Source organism: Rhea americana, unplaced genomic scaffold (genome assembly GCF_003343005.1).
Source record: "Rhea americana isolate MKP2758 unplaced genomic scaffold, rheAme1 scaffold_12, whole genome shotgun sequence".
NCBI classification, from domain to species: Eukaryota; Metazoa; Chordata; class Aves; order Rheiformes; family Rheidae; genus Rhea; species Rhea americana.
In genome coordinates this window covers 151,149-165,682 of record NW_028185261.1, presented here as the reverse complement: position 1 = coordinate 165,682, position 14,534 = coordinate 151,149, and the positions used below count along the sequence as shown (strand labels likewise).

General features: G+C 43.5%; 1 protein-coding gene across 5 annotated transcripts in view; it reads left to right on the top strand.

Moving 5' to 3' along the window:
- The first annotated feature begins 3,473 nt into the window (after nt 1–3,473).
- The window catches only part of NABP1 (nucleic acid binding protein 1), a 98,592-nt gene continuing 87,531 nt past the window's right edge, over nt 3,474–14,534 (top strand). For 2 of the 5 annotated variants that reach the window (XM_085321185.1, XM_085321200.1), the window contains exons 1-4: nt 3,591–3,751; nt 3,823–3,961; nt 6,982–7,053; nt 8,412–8,484. In XM_085321185.1, the coding sequence (XP_085177311.1) occupies nt 3,661–3,751; nt 3,823–3,961; nt 6,982–7,053; nt 8,412–8,484 (375 nt within the window). In that variant the 5' untranslated portion in view covers nt 3,591–3,660. Of the gene's footprint in view, nt 3,752–3,822; nt 3,962–6,981; nt 7,054–8,411; nt 8,485–8,744; nt 8,812–10,377; nt 11,269–14,534 lie in introns of those variants that run through there. The other 3 variants (XM_085321217.1, XM_085321193.1, XM_085321208.1) reach the window with 3 other exon arrangements.

Below are 14,534 nucleotides of genomic sequence, written 5' to 3'. Positions count from 1 at the left end.
AGTAGCACATGTCTATCATCCTGAGCTGAGAGCAGGACTAAAAGCATGATATTACCCCATCCCCAATGGAGTGGGGATCCCCAATGTGTCTGTCCCACTGACTTTTGCTTGAAGTTCCTCTGAAGCCTGTGTGGCTTCCCCTGGAGTCATTCTTATTTCCCTTGGGGAAATCCTGACCCAGGTGGCTGAAGGCGTTGTGCTCTAGTGATGCTGAGGGCACCAAGCCACTGCCAGAATGCCAGACTGGGCTGCCCGCTTGTTAAATGGACACATTTCAGTGAGCAGAAGTATTGACAYTGTTGAAAAATAGCTGACTGACCTGTAGCTTAATTTAGGAGCTTGGCAGACATATGGTACTGGCCTGGTAAGGCTTGGTTAAAGGTGGCATTTGGGGCTTCTGTGTATCTTTAATCTCTGTGTACAGCAAAATATTAAACATTAGCTCATGCTCATTGGCAGATTACTTGCAGGAGGATCTACTCTGGAACTCTGACAGCACTGAATGAACACTGAGCAACTGAAAGAAAACGGGGGAGTTTGGACTACTTTCTCTGCTGGCCTAACTCCATGAAAGCCAGAGGTTGAAATCTCAGCCCTGTTCAGATGTGTGGGATTTTTGCCAGATCTGAGACTGCTGAGAACTCCTTTTAACAGTTCAAACTTGACTTTGCTTTGGAGTGAAACCTCTCTGGGGGTCCTAGCCTATAAACCCTTTTATCTTGTGCACAAGAAAAATGTACTGCAGATAGCAAATGAGTTTGGAAGTGGCTTTAACTTCATCACTGGAACTCTACTATAGATATTTATTACAGTCTAAATTCGGCTTGCGTGGTAAGACATTGACAGGATGGCACATGGATATTCAAATACCTCAGTGATGGAAAGTGTCCTCCTTTGGCTGCAGTCATGCCRTTTATTAGAGATGTCCCCTGTTGCTCCTGTGAATTAGGAACAAAGCAAGCAAAGTTTTGGTGCTATCTCTGTGTTACCCACTCGTGCAGTCAGCGCTCAGTAACATTTTTTTTCAGACCAGGTTACTGCAGGGGCCATATATGCTGACAGTGCATCTCTCTCTTCTCTCTTCCCTGGCATATTGCAGTCATGGCTTCTGGGCTTCTGTTTTAGGCCTAGCTGTTGTTATAGGGTATTAGGGAGTCTTCTTATTGGAGCTCTTGTGCCTGAAGATATACCTGCACTAATCCCATCTGTGCTTCTCCTGTTTGTGGAAGACTGACTACATCTCCATCAAGGAGCTCAGAAAACTGGTGCTTCCATTCTCCAGAGATGTGACTTGACTGTCAGACGCTTGTAAGGTTAAAAAAGAATGAAGAAAGAAGATACTAGAGAAAAAAAATAGTTGCAGTTTCTTAATACATTATAAAGAAAGGAGAAAAAAAATGTTTGCAGGTCACCTTCAGAGAAAATAGGCATCATTCAATCACTGCTGAATAATACTAAGGTCACTCTCAGGGAATGGCAATTGGAGTGACAATGAAAAAAATATGAGCAGGATTTTAAATGTCTCTTTATGAAACAGAGCAAAATTATTCATCAGAGGAGAGACAAATACTGTAAGCTCTGTCTTAAAATGAATCAGGAAGGAATGTGCACATCTCTGATAATAAAAGAGAAGTTGACCTGTTCTGTCTTTCCAGCTCAGTCYCAGCCCCTTTATGGATACCGAGTGAGTTTGTGACCTTGCCTCCATGTGCTCCATGCATCAGGCTTACTGGAGCTCTGTGTCTCCTTTTGCACTTGAGAAGAGAGAGAAATTTCCTTAACCTTAGTAAAACGAATCCACCTCCTTCTGTGCTTACTCGTGGTCACTGCACTCCCTGTTGCAGCCTTGGTGATTCTGTGCTGGGTGATTAGCACCAGGAGCCCTGGACACGGTGCGTTGCTGAGAAGTGGTAACGCTCACTGATGTGCATGTAGCCTGGCTGCCTGTTTGCAAGTATGCTGACTGCAGGGGCTTGGTAGCCATGATCTGGTGTCCTTTGCACCTCTGTGAGCTGCTGTGCTAAACTGAAACTTGTCTTCCTGGACAGATGTTCATCTGCAGCTGTCCTGTTACTGGCATGTGACTGGAAGCATGTCCTTGCTGCAGTTCAGTCTCTCTGCTTTACAGCTAACCACCTTTGTAACTTCTTTTCTGCCCAAGACTTGCTCTGAGGTGAATATATTTTTTTTAACTGTTTATGAAGGAGTCTTCTGAAAAATGAGRTGTGTTGTATGATCCACCTTCCCATTTTGCACCCCTTCTAATAAGTAAACACAGAGGAGCTGGGACTAACTATGGAGCTTTTCCAAGGTTGCTGTCAATTTGAGAGAGCAGCATCTGTCCTCTCCCAGACTTCACAGTTAATAAGTCATGTTTAGTTTTGGTAATGCCAGATGAACCCAAACAGGGTCTTATTGTGCACGGTGCTGAACACACAGGATACAAGCTGATCCTCTCCTAAGAGGTCTATATAGATGGGACAGACAAAAGGTGGAGAGGATGGCTACCAAGCCCCATCCATATGGAAAAATTTTGCCATTTCTACAGATAAAGATTTTCATATAACCTTTGCTTGAGACACTCTCATTCGTGAAAAAGTTTGGTTTAGACTCTTTYCCAAGTGACTAAATTAATGCCATTCATGTACTGGCATACAGCTGGTCACACTGACGGTTTTAACTTCAGCACATTGAATTCTTAGTTGGGGTTCTTCTGAAAAACAGCCAGAGTTGGAGACAGTGATGGAGACCCAGGGAGTTTGGAGTGACAAGCCCGTCAGGGCGGAGGCCCTGAGCGAGTCGGTCATCGTGGTCACGTTGGTTTGGGACAGAAGCGGTTAAGCTCGCTCTTGGGGCTTTAAGCAAATTTTGTTGCGGTTCATCAGGTCTTCCTCCCCGATTCTTGCAGCACGTATTTCTCTCCGAGCACGCGAGGCTGCGCTCAGCACGGCTGCCTGACGACAAGGTTACGCAACGCGAGAGGGCCGGCGCGGCAGGGYGGCCGAGGGCTCGGCCGAGCACGCAGCTGCTGCCGCCCGGGGGCGGTTGCGGACGGGGAGAGCCCAGCCCAGCCCGCTCAGCTCCGCTTCGGGAGGGCGCAGCAGGGCGCCCGCCGCCGCCGGCCCCTTCGCACGGGGCGCCGCACGGAGAGGGCCCGAGCCCCGCTGCTGCTGCCGCTCTCCGCAGCTGCTGCAGCGGCGCAGGCAGCAGGGGCGGGGCGGGGCGGGGCGGGGCGGAGCGGCGCCGAGCCGAGCCGAGCCGAGCCGAGCCGAGCCGAGCCGCGGCCGGAAGGGGCGGGCCCGGACAGAGGGCGGAGGCGCGCGGCGCAGCCAATCGGCGCGCGGCGGCGGCACGCGCCCGCCCGTTGCCCACTGCCGGGGCTCCGCGTTGGCCGGCGGGCGCCGCCCCGCCCGGCGCGCGGCTATAAAGCGGCGGCGCCGAGCACATGCTCGCTGTAGCGCTGCGCCGGTGCCGGTGCCGCCTGCGTGCTGCCGCACTGCCGGGGGCGGCGCTGCCGCGCCCGCGCCCCTGTCTGTGTGCACCGGCCCCGCTCTCGCGGGAGGGCCGCCGGCGCTCCCCGCCCGGCCCAGCGCCACCGCCGCCCCCTCCCCGCGGGATGCGGGCTCGGCCCGCCCCGCCGCCCTCGCCCCCGGCCGCAGCATGAGTGTGGCCGGCGAAGCGTACCTCTTCATAAAAGACATAAAGCCCGGGCTGAAAAACTTAAACGTCGTCTTCATTGTGCTGGAGATCGGTAAGTGCCCCGCACCCCTTCCCCCGCCGCCGCGCCGGAGGGCGCCGCGCCTGACCGCGCTTCTCCCGCAGGGCGAGTCACCAAAACCAAGGACGGGCACGAGGTGCGCTCCTGCAAGGTGGCGGACAAGACGGGCAGCATCACCATCTCCGTGTGGGACGAGATCGGCGGCCTCATCCAGCCGGGGGACATCATCCGCCTCACCAAGGGGTGCGTACGGCCGCTCCTCCGCGCTGGAGCTGCCCTCCCCTCCCCGGCCCGAGTGTGCCCAGCGCCACCGCGGAGCGGGACGGGCCCCTGCTTGGCTTTCCTCCCTCTTCTTTTAATGAGCTGGTGTTTAAGAGGCTTATTTCAGCTTAAAAAACACCTGCCTGGGTAAACACTGGTTTTAAGGGGAAAAACAGTCATCTTAATCAGTAAACCAAACGGGGAGATTGAAACCATGTTCTTACTTTCCTGGGCAAATCTTTATTCTAGTAGTCAGCCCTTAAGGGAAGGAGAGAATGATTAATGTCTTTTAAGACACAAAAGTTGCTTTTTGTAGCAGTGGGTTTAACAGAAATGACAGAGAAGAACCTTTCCAAATTCACTGTAAAAATTCACACTAGTGGTACACTGTAGAGAATACATTACTTTGGCTAGGCACAATTAATTCATCCCAGAGAGAGCTGTCTAATTACAAAAAAGAGAAAACTTTACTCTGTTTCTAGGCTGCAGGGAAGGCATAATGCTAGCTTAAAACAGGAAATTTAAAAGTCCTTTTCCATGTTACTTAATTTATCAATAGCAAACTGAAAATCACTTTTATTTGGGTTCTTTATACTAGTCAGCTTACATTTAGAAATCTTTTATGTCAGTATTTTGGTCTCTAGCACTTTGAGAAAGGCTGGAGCAACAAGGTATGCCTAAGGGCCTTCTAAYCTGCCTTTATCAAAATGTAGGTAAAAGTTTGTTCAGTGGAGCTGAGAACTGAGCTATGCTAGTTCTTTGAGTTAAGTTTCTGGGTTTGGAATGAAATTGGATGACTACTGCCACCAAAACTACAGCTGCTTCCATGTATGCAAATTAGTTTTTCACAAAATAGATTGACTGCTTAGCAGAGGTGGTTTTGGGGAATGCTGCCTGCCTGGAGAGCATGCAGAACGATGGGGTAATGAATTACACAGGATTAAACCAGAGTGCTGGGCCTACCTGGAGTGTTGCGCATAGGTGACATCGGAACAAATGAACAGTGATACTATTCAGCAGTATTACTATTCTCTGTTCTGAGACTGGTTTACTGTAGCTGCAGTGTTACTTCATTACAACAGATGGGAGAGTCAGTGCATCCCTTAATGTAGAAACTGAGACTGTATAATTTATCTGAATCAGAGCTATGAACTGGCATCAGTRTTGTTTGTGAATGGCTAAATCGCACCCTCATTTACACGAATTGCATACTCACTGCCAAGACTGTGTAATAAAATGACAAACTAAATGCACCCTGATTTGGCTYATCTTAAAGAATGGCCTTGCACTGGCATACAAGATTCTCTATTTTTTTCCTAATATTTTCTGTTTCAATTTTGTATTTAAGTAGGATTGAGTATATGACACTGCTATTGTATAGGTAAATTTCACCTATGTAGGCTAATCCTGACACTTTTTCCTGTGCAGAATGCTCACTGTTGTAAATAGTAAAGCTTAGCTAGGCCCTACTTGTAGACCTGTCTTCTACTGATTTTCAAGATCTAGATGTGTTCATCTTCAAAAGCAGATGTGGTTGTGGATTTTTGTGATGGGCTAATTCATTCCTTCATAGGAAGYTGTTGCTGTTAATAATTCTAAATATAAGTTATTGAGTGTAATGTTTTTTACAATCAGTACTTTTGAGGCAAAGAAACAGATGTTTTCATAGGTGAGAACTCTACTGGAGTTCTATAAGATTCTAAATCCTGTGATTTACTAGGTTCCATCTCAGAAATGTTTATTTGATTTATTTTCTTTTGCCTATTTGGTGGCAGTTTTGCTTTGCACTCTGCAACAAGACTGTCCAGCTAGCTGGACGTTAAATGTTACGTGTAGATGCGATCCTCCTTAAAGTAAAAGGTGGCAGTGTTAAGTGAAGCACCTTGATGCTGCTTCTAGGTGGAGAACTCCTGAGATGATAAAGCCACTATAACTGTAGTATGTGTGCTTAAATACAGAAAAAGTTGTCATTATATTGAYGTTGCAGTCCTGTTTAGCAGATCTGACTCCTGCCTGGTGCATCTCAGTTCCAGGCTTGTGTAAGGCAGGACCGTTTCCAGTAGATAAGACAAAGGGGAAGAGGAAGGCTGGTTATCTGTTTGAGAGAGACCTGGAGCATAAGGAAGTGGTGACTTGTCCTGATTGTTTGTGACTTCTGGGAGTGCAAGTGGTGGACCTTCTTCCTTAGCTGGAAGACCAGCACCTCATATTCCTGTTAGCTTCCTTGTGCTGCACTTGGGTTTCTGATCTGCCTTTTTTGTAAAATTTTTCCTCACATAGTGCTCCTTATTGAAAGGAACAACTCTACTAGAGGTTTTGCCKAACTCAGATTCCAATGCCTGAAGTCAAGTGCCACTATAAAAAGCAGAGTGCACCACTCATAAGTGCATCATAAGTGAATGTTTTCCCCAAATCAAAAATGGTTTCATTACATTGCTGCATGTCACTTAGAACATGACTGTCAAATTTTCCTGAGACTTTTTTTTAAAAAAGAGAATCTGGTAAGGACCTATACTAAAAATTAAACACTTTCTTGTATAGGTAATGCTACTGAATGTGTATATTCTCCAATGAACAAGGGTAATTCTTCCTGACTTCTTTCTAGCTCCTGCCRGAAAGTGTAGAAGGCTGCAGAAATGAATGGTAATATGGATATTGCTCTTTACTATTCCTGCGGAAGAAAGGCATTTTGCCAAAAGAGCTGTTTCAGCCAGGGAAGGAGTGTCAAATCTCAAAGTAATTGGCTGGTTTCCTGGAATTCCCAGAGGAGTTAACATAGTTTCCAGTACTTTTTACTAGAAGTAAAATGGGAATCTGTAAACTTCTAGTGTAGTAAAACTGAACACACTTGGGATCCCTGAGATTTTTCAGTRGACTGTTCATATAGACTGTTCATACTGATATGGAACACTTAATCCTTAAAGACAGCGTACATCTTGTGTCTCGCAGCAGTAGTATTTCTCGGTAGTTAAGAGACTGCTTTGTCTGTCTTTCTTGGCTAGGTATGCGTCTCTCTGGAAAGGATGTCTGACACTTTACACAGGACGAGGAGGCGAGCTGCATAAAATTGGGGAGTAAGTATTACATACTCGTGATGTGTTCTATCCTCAGCAGAGTATTGTGGTAAGTATGAGATATGATGGCTTACTAAATAGAAGTTAGGRCATGAAAAATATTTTAATTAGTCATGAATAGCTACAGTACAGGCAACTGCACTGTATACACTCTGTTCTGGTAATGAGCTCCAGCCCTCTTGAGAGAGACCTTTCTAACTGTATGGATAAATTGGCCTCCATCAGGGCACAGGCCTGTGTCTTTCCTAAATAAAATATATAAAAWTAAAAGGGCCTTGATCTGCATTGCTGACTCAATTTGAACTCCTTTATTTTGGTGGAAACTGTTTCATGTTTGAGAGGAACAGTGCAAAGAAGGAAGATAGGTGGAACCTGGGTGAATTTTTACCTAAATGGGAGTAAGCCTCTTAAAGCCTTCTTTAATCTGTCCACAAAGTGAGGAGGTAACCCTTAGTAAGGAAGAGTTGGAACAAACCTTCAGTAATGGACTTAACAAGCAATAGGAAAAATAGCAACCTTTTCTAACCAGAAAAGAGCTTCCACGGTGACACAACGTGGCAAAAAACATTGCAATCCTTAGGGAACTAAGTCTGTGGGGTGGCTACCTTCTTCGATGGTTCAGAAAATGTTTCAWGTTCAGCTGGATTTTGAGAGATGCCTTGCAGATTTTCTTTGCTAAGTCATTGCYTCAGAAGTGTTTTTCAGTGGGTTTACTTTTGAACAGGTTGGATTGAAGTGAGTCCTCATCAAGATCCTGCCTTGCGGCTTGGAGTGGAAGCTGCATTTCTGTTTAACGTTTTCAGGCTGTTTCATGATCCGAATCTTATCTTCCTCTGTCTTAATTTCMATGTGGTTAGTCAGTGGGCCTGTTTTTTTTAAGAGTCCCCTTAAAAGGAAAAGGATGCTTTGAATTTCATTCCTTGTTTTGGACTCCTCTGTGCTATTATGTTAATAAAGCACTCCATGGCATGGGAGTGTRTTTCATTTTTCCCTGGGGATCTAATGCAGCCCAGTCTGGGCCTCAGGTGATGTTGTGAGTGGGTGTGGACAAGATTGGGCAGGTGGAAGAGGGGAAGGGGAGCCCTTCACTTTTCTGTTTTCAGCTGTTTTCCCTCTTAGAGTAAATGCCTACTTATGTGTACTTGACTGAACCCTCACCAGGAATAAGTGTCAGCTTGACTCCCAAGACTGAAGGGATGTAAAAGCTAAAAAAGCCTTTTAATATGTATAGATAATCTCCAAAGAACTGGAATCTGGATTAGCACTTCTTGGTGAAACATTCCAGAACATATGCTCTTGAGCTGTGGAATTAAGGAATCTTTTGTTAAAAATGACTTTAAATCTTAATTTCTCCTCAGGTTCTGCATGGTGTACTCAGAAGTGCCAAACTTCAGTGAGCCCAACTCTGAACACCTCGGGCAGAACAAACTGGTATGTTAAACTTGCTTGAGGCATCTAGCATAGCATTCTTTGGTCTGAATACTTCACACTGGGCTATGATATGTGCCTCATTTTTTTGAAAAATGAGCTTCAGGAGATAAGTAGATAAAAATGACAGTATTAAGAGTATTAGATAGATTTAATGTCTAGCCACTATAGAAATACAGGAAAAAATCAGTCTTCCTGTAAAACTGCAAAGCTTCTCTGATTTGTTGTTTGTTTGTTTTTATTTTTTTACTTTTCCTCGGAAGGCACAGGGTGAACAGAATAATAGTTCTACGTCAAGTAATATGAGTTCTTGTACTTTTGGGCCACTGGGTAAGTCTTTTCTTCTGTAGAAATAAAAGGATGAGAAACAATTAATCCTTAATGGGAATAAAAAGATCTGATCTTCAGGGCTTTTCCACTCTATGGCAAAACTCTGCTATGCTCTAAAAGATTAACTGGGACCTGAAAGTGCAAGCATATAACTGAACATTTCATGGATAATGGTTTCAGGATTTGTCCCCAAGAAAAGGAAGAGGTCAGACTATCCCAGGTGCCTGCCTCATGTGAGGGGACTTTACTAATCCTAAATTGTTTTGGTGCTTTTAGAAGTTCTTGCAGCACTTGAAATTGTGCTTAAAGATTGAAGTATCAGGCTTCACTTTTTTTTTTAGCCACCTGAAAGCATAGYTTTAAAAATGATTTACCTTTAGTCTTGCTAATTATCATGGCTTTCCTCACAGGGTAACTCTCAAACAGAAGCAGTGGTAATTTAAATTCTAAAGTCTGACTTGACTGCATGTTTTTTTGACATCTTGTGTTTAAGCAGTGAGGCTTTAATAAGAAAATGTTTTAAAGACATGAGTTGAGTGTAAAGCGAGAGGGAACCTTAGCAATGACCTGGCTACATGATGCCCAGACTCAAAGCCTGCTGTTRTGTAGCTAAGCTCTACTGGTGGATGACAGCAAGCTGATGTCTAGCTTAGAAGTAAAAAGATTCCTATCAATTCAATGACTGTCTGCTTCCTCTTAGCAACATGATCATCATTTCTCTTATTTTATTTCTCTTATGAGCCCTTTCTGCTCCTTTGAAAATAAATGCTCCTGAGTAAGAAAGGGCAGTGCTTTGAGGCCAGTCTTTCCTCAGTGCCAGGGAGAGGCGAGCAGTCTTTCAGCCCAGTTGGCGTTTAGCCACCTTCTCGATGTCCTTGGGTGGTGGACAGCCTTTCCCCTGAGATTGTGCATGCCGCCTTCTTCCTGCTTTTTGTGCAGTCCTTAAATGCAATGATTTTCCTTTCTCTCACTCCCCTCCCCTTGCTTCCTGTTGTCATTCTGGCTTTTCAGCTACCAGCATGACATCAGCAGTGATGCTTACCAGGCTCAAACTCATGAGAGCTTAATGCTAGCTGAGTCACTTTTGTGGCTGGAATTCACAAAAGACTGCTTTCTTTCTCTGCCTGGGTGTCTGGTAGTGAGAAAGGGCACAATGGGCAGCCTGCTTTGCTTGTGCTCATTCYTCTGATTACTGCTGTCTTGCTGTGTCTCTGGAACATGGTGTTGTGCAACCTACAARACAGTGCATGTATCAAAGCACCAGTCTGGTTTCATTAGACTCCTCTCTTCTGCTCAAGGGATCTATGTGCAACTCCCTGTGGCCCTTTTTGCTTAGTTGACAGTTGGGGGGGGGGGTTATTTTTGGAAGGGGAAAAAGTAAGCTGTGATTTGGAGTCTYGAAAAGCCAGAGGGGCTTTTCCTCCTTGTTGTAATGAGCAGGGTGTGCTGGTTGCTGCATGGTTTGTATGACTCCCTCCTGCCCCCATTGCCTTTTTCCAAACTTGTTTGGGGGAGCAGTGATTTCAGTTAGTAGAACTTGTGATGACCTTTCTCCTGTCTTTTTAGGAAATGGTTTGCAAACTGGACCTGAATCAAGTGGATTCCCATTTGCATATAATCATGGCCACTCTTATACAGGTAGCGGGAGAGGCAATGGACGAGGACCTGTAAATCCAGCAACAGCTAATAGCGTTCAGCCTTCTCTCCCTACCGTCAGTAATGGGAGGGACCCACGCAGAGCCTTTAAAAGATGACTATGCCAAATGTGGTTCTACAGCTTGCTTAAACTGTACACTGTACTTGAACACTTTTATTGCACTTTTATTTATGGTTAACTGTGAACCAGTTTGTCCTTTATTAYTGTTTTTTACCTTTTGGTCTACAGAGCAAACTTGATGTGACCTCTTGTTTTGTTTAGGGAAGCACAGTGATTCTTCCCCAAAAGTTAAGGGGGCAAAGGGAGAAAGTGGATGAAAGAAAGGGTAACAGTTTGAAGAGTCTTAATTAAAACTCAGCACCTTTTGGTAAATGGAAGAATTTTGGTTACATGTATGTATTTTTTTGTTTCTATTGGTCAGCCATATAGCCTTAAAAGGTCTATAATGTCCTATGCGCACATGTGACTTCCATTAAAGTGAATGGGAGTTCCTTATTTTGGAAGGGAAGTGAAAGAGGGGTAAATGTGTCCTTATGAACTAAAGGTCCTTTAAATGAAAATAGCTTGTAAAARCAATAAGTATAAAGAAATGACCAGTGCCAGCACCTAGTGATATCTCCTATATCAGTGAATGGGCAGCTCAGATGAAAGCTGAAGTTATGGTAAGTGTCTTGAAGCTTGATTTCTGATTCTAAAAAGGGGTATGCTGTTTCTTGGACTAGAATATTTAAAGAAGAGTTCTGCATAATACACCGTCTCATTGGCAAAGGAAAGCCACATTGCGTTTTTTTTTTTTTTTTTTTTTTATACGGCGACCACCGAGAAACAAACTCTACTTTGTAACGAACAGCAAATTGTGTTAAGAGTTCAACTTTACAGCATGGGGGGAGGGGAAGGAGAGAAGAAAGCCTGTTTTACTGCTTTGGGTAGAGGCTTGCATATTCATTCTTGCTTTACATGCAGGAATAGGAGAGGAGTATTTAAATTAAAAAGGACATTGAGAATAAGCTGTTAGTAGCTAGTTCTGGTGTAAAAGCCCAAAGTTACTTTACAGGACTCTTAATCTCCAGGAAGAAATGAGTTTCAAGAACTGTTTTCAAACCGTATGCTCCCCATCTTATTGGGGCTGCCAACTTCTCCTTCCTTTACTCACTTTTCCAAATCAATTATGTGTTAGAACAAGCTGTATGTGTTGATTGCAAAGGCGCTGGCTGAGCACATAGCTGCACTTTTCATGCTGTTAAGCTGCTAAGCTTTCCTTCCTCTGTTTTATATGAATTATCCCTTAAAGAACTTAGAAAATACCATATCCCCTGAGCAAAATAGCTGCATTTTAATTTGAGATTACGAATGCCTTGATTCTAGGTTAGARTCCAGTGCCAGACTTCAGGCTCAAAAAATTTGGAAGCTATGAGGAGATGTACTAGATTTGTCTATTTCTTCTTAAAGCTGACCTCTCTAAGTTGCACTGAATCTTCTCAAAAACAAATMTAACTTTCTATCAAGCTGTAAAGATTTCATAGCAAAAGGCTACTTCTGAAATACAAGTTTTCTGTGGTCATTCATGTTAATTGAATCTGTTCTTAAGTTACTGATGTTTACAAGTTATTTTACATTTGATATTTCTGTTTTTGATACTCTAGTATCATGATTTGTTGAAAAATGCCTTTAATTAGTGAATATTCCTTGCTKGGTCTGAAGTAGTGAGCTTTATTTTAAAAAGCAAGCAGCACCAATAAGAACTTTCTGAAAGGAGGCTTAGAGAGACCTGTGTGCCGAGACATTTGAAAGCTATTTGCCTTTGATCTGGTGAAGTGCTACCCTGATAGCTACTTAAGGTGAAACTGGCAAAGTTTGTCCTGAACAGAAAATAGCATGATGTGCAACACCTCACAAGCTCACCTGTTAGTGCTGTTAGGAAGAATAGTGCTAATTGGTAAACCATAAAACATGCAATGAGTTTTGGAGAAATAGTGTAAGGAGGTGATGTGTAACTCAGGGACTTTAAATTGCCTAATTATTTTTGTAAGAAGTCATGTATAGAATCCAGATGCAGGGAACAACCTTTTTTGTACTGTATGTTAAGACTTTTGGTGTGCTTGTGAGAAGAAAGCCAAGAGAACTTCTAAACTCTAAAGTATAATAGATGTGTTCTAAAGATAAATGAGATATGGTATGAGAGCCCTGCTTTCCAATAGTAACTGTAAAGTTATTAAAAGAACGGTGGAAGTGATAGGATAATGGGGACTTTGTTTTCATCAGGATTTCTCAGCAACATGTCTTTGAAATTCTGATCTCAACTTCTCTAAACATAAGAGGTTGGAGTGGTGGGGAACTCTGCTTTAGTATGTATGGAGGCACCTGATTACAGCTCTATGCATTTGAGCTTTATTAAACTTTAATAAACAGAAAGCTTGTTCACAAATACAGAATATAATGTGAAATGTTTACTGCTGATGARCAGCATAAGACTTGACTACTTACTGTCAAGTGGATGATCTGCAGTTGGGAAGAAAAAAAGGCAAGAAGATCGGTCTTCATGTTTTTAAGGTTAGTAGCATTCCTGCCTTCCTGTTTCTTATGTGAAACTTTCAGTTTTAATAATAAATTTTTACTTCTTTGCAGGGGAAATCTGTGCCCTGAAAAATCACATGGACTTAAAGTAAATGTAGTCATTGTAGCTTTTGAAGGTCCTCTGATCTTCCAGTGATTCTAAGACAAGAAATTTGCTTCCCTAAGAGGTATCAGTGTCGTGATAGTGAGATCTCATCTTGCAAAGGCATCTGGAAGCCTGCCTTACAYCTCTTTGGAGCATACCACCTTGGTGACCGGAGTTTTGTACAAAAGTTTCTTGGTCATTATGTAAACAAGCAGTTGCCATGCATTACTTTGACACTATAATCCAGTTCACGGGGACCTGGTGCTTAAGTTAGGGAATCTCTTTACAAAATACCCCCAAAAGAAATCTSTAAAGGTAAGACTGTTAGTGTGTAGTCTTATTCTAGATGGTGCAAGTTGCTAAGTGAAGAATGGAGGGCTTCACTTGCCCAGATACAAACCACACAACTTTGAAATACATGTGAGCAGTCATGATACATGTGAGTCATCAGACCCAGCTGACATCACATCTTGAGTCTCCTTTTGTCCACTACAAACACTTACATTGCAGACTCCAGCAATACAGGAGTGGAGTGAGTTTTGCTGAATGTCTGCTGGAGTCCTTCATATTTCACTTCTGCCCTTTCTCAGCATGAATCTTTCCCTGTGATTCCAAAAGCAGATTTCTTAGGTCTTGCTCCAAAATAGCAATTCTGCAGTTAAACACTGTCTTGAATATGTGCTAGGACCATGCATTGTACAGCTGCAGTAAAAATAGGAAGGTACTGCAAGTAACAAACATAAATGGTGGACCAAGGCTTGTGATTATGATTGCTGCTTTCATAAGTCACCTAAGTAGCTTTGGTCTTAAATGTGGCTGTTGGCAGCCATGTTTACTCAAATGGTGTTATTCTACAACACAAATTCCAGCAGGAGTATGCATCTAGCAGATTTTGTGCAAAGCTAAAGACTGTATGAAACATCTTTTCTACCTCTGCAGTTGCTGAGTAGATGGCACCCTTAGCAGTGTACTGCAAAGATGTCAGGTAGTGGCATACTAAGGCGTGTGTTGCTTGCAGCCCAGAGGAATGTTCAGTAGAAGAGTAAGATTGTTCAGTGTAGCTTGTCAGTGTCCTTAAATCTTTGCGTAGGGCATAGTAGCTGTGTTCAGGTATGAGCTGACTGTGTTATGTTGCTTTCTGCAACTAATGTCCGAAACAAAGGATGATGATCCATTTTATAAGGCAGTTTATCAGCTTCTAAATTGCTTCTAAATTTTTAGACCTAGGAATTAGAAGCAAATAATTTTTGATTGTTTCTGGAAATGTTACCCTGGGCAGCTTAGTAGTCAGYGTATTACAGACATGCTCTTTTTTCTTACCCTTGAGCCAGGCAGTTTTTTTTTGCAATGCTGTGTAGTCTCTAGCAGTGTTTCAGAGGAGGATCCAGTGTGTTGTAGTGTCGTCGT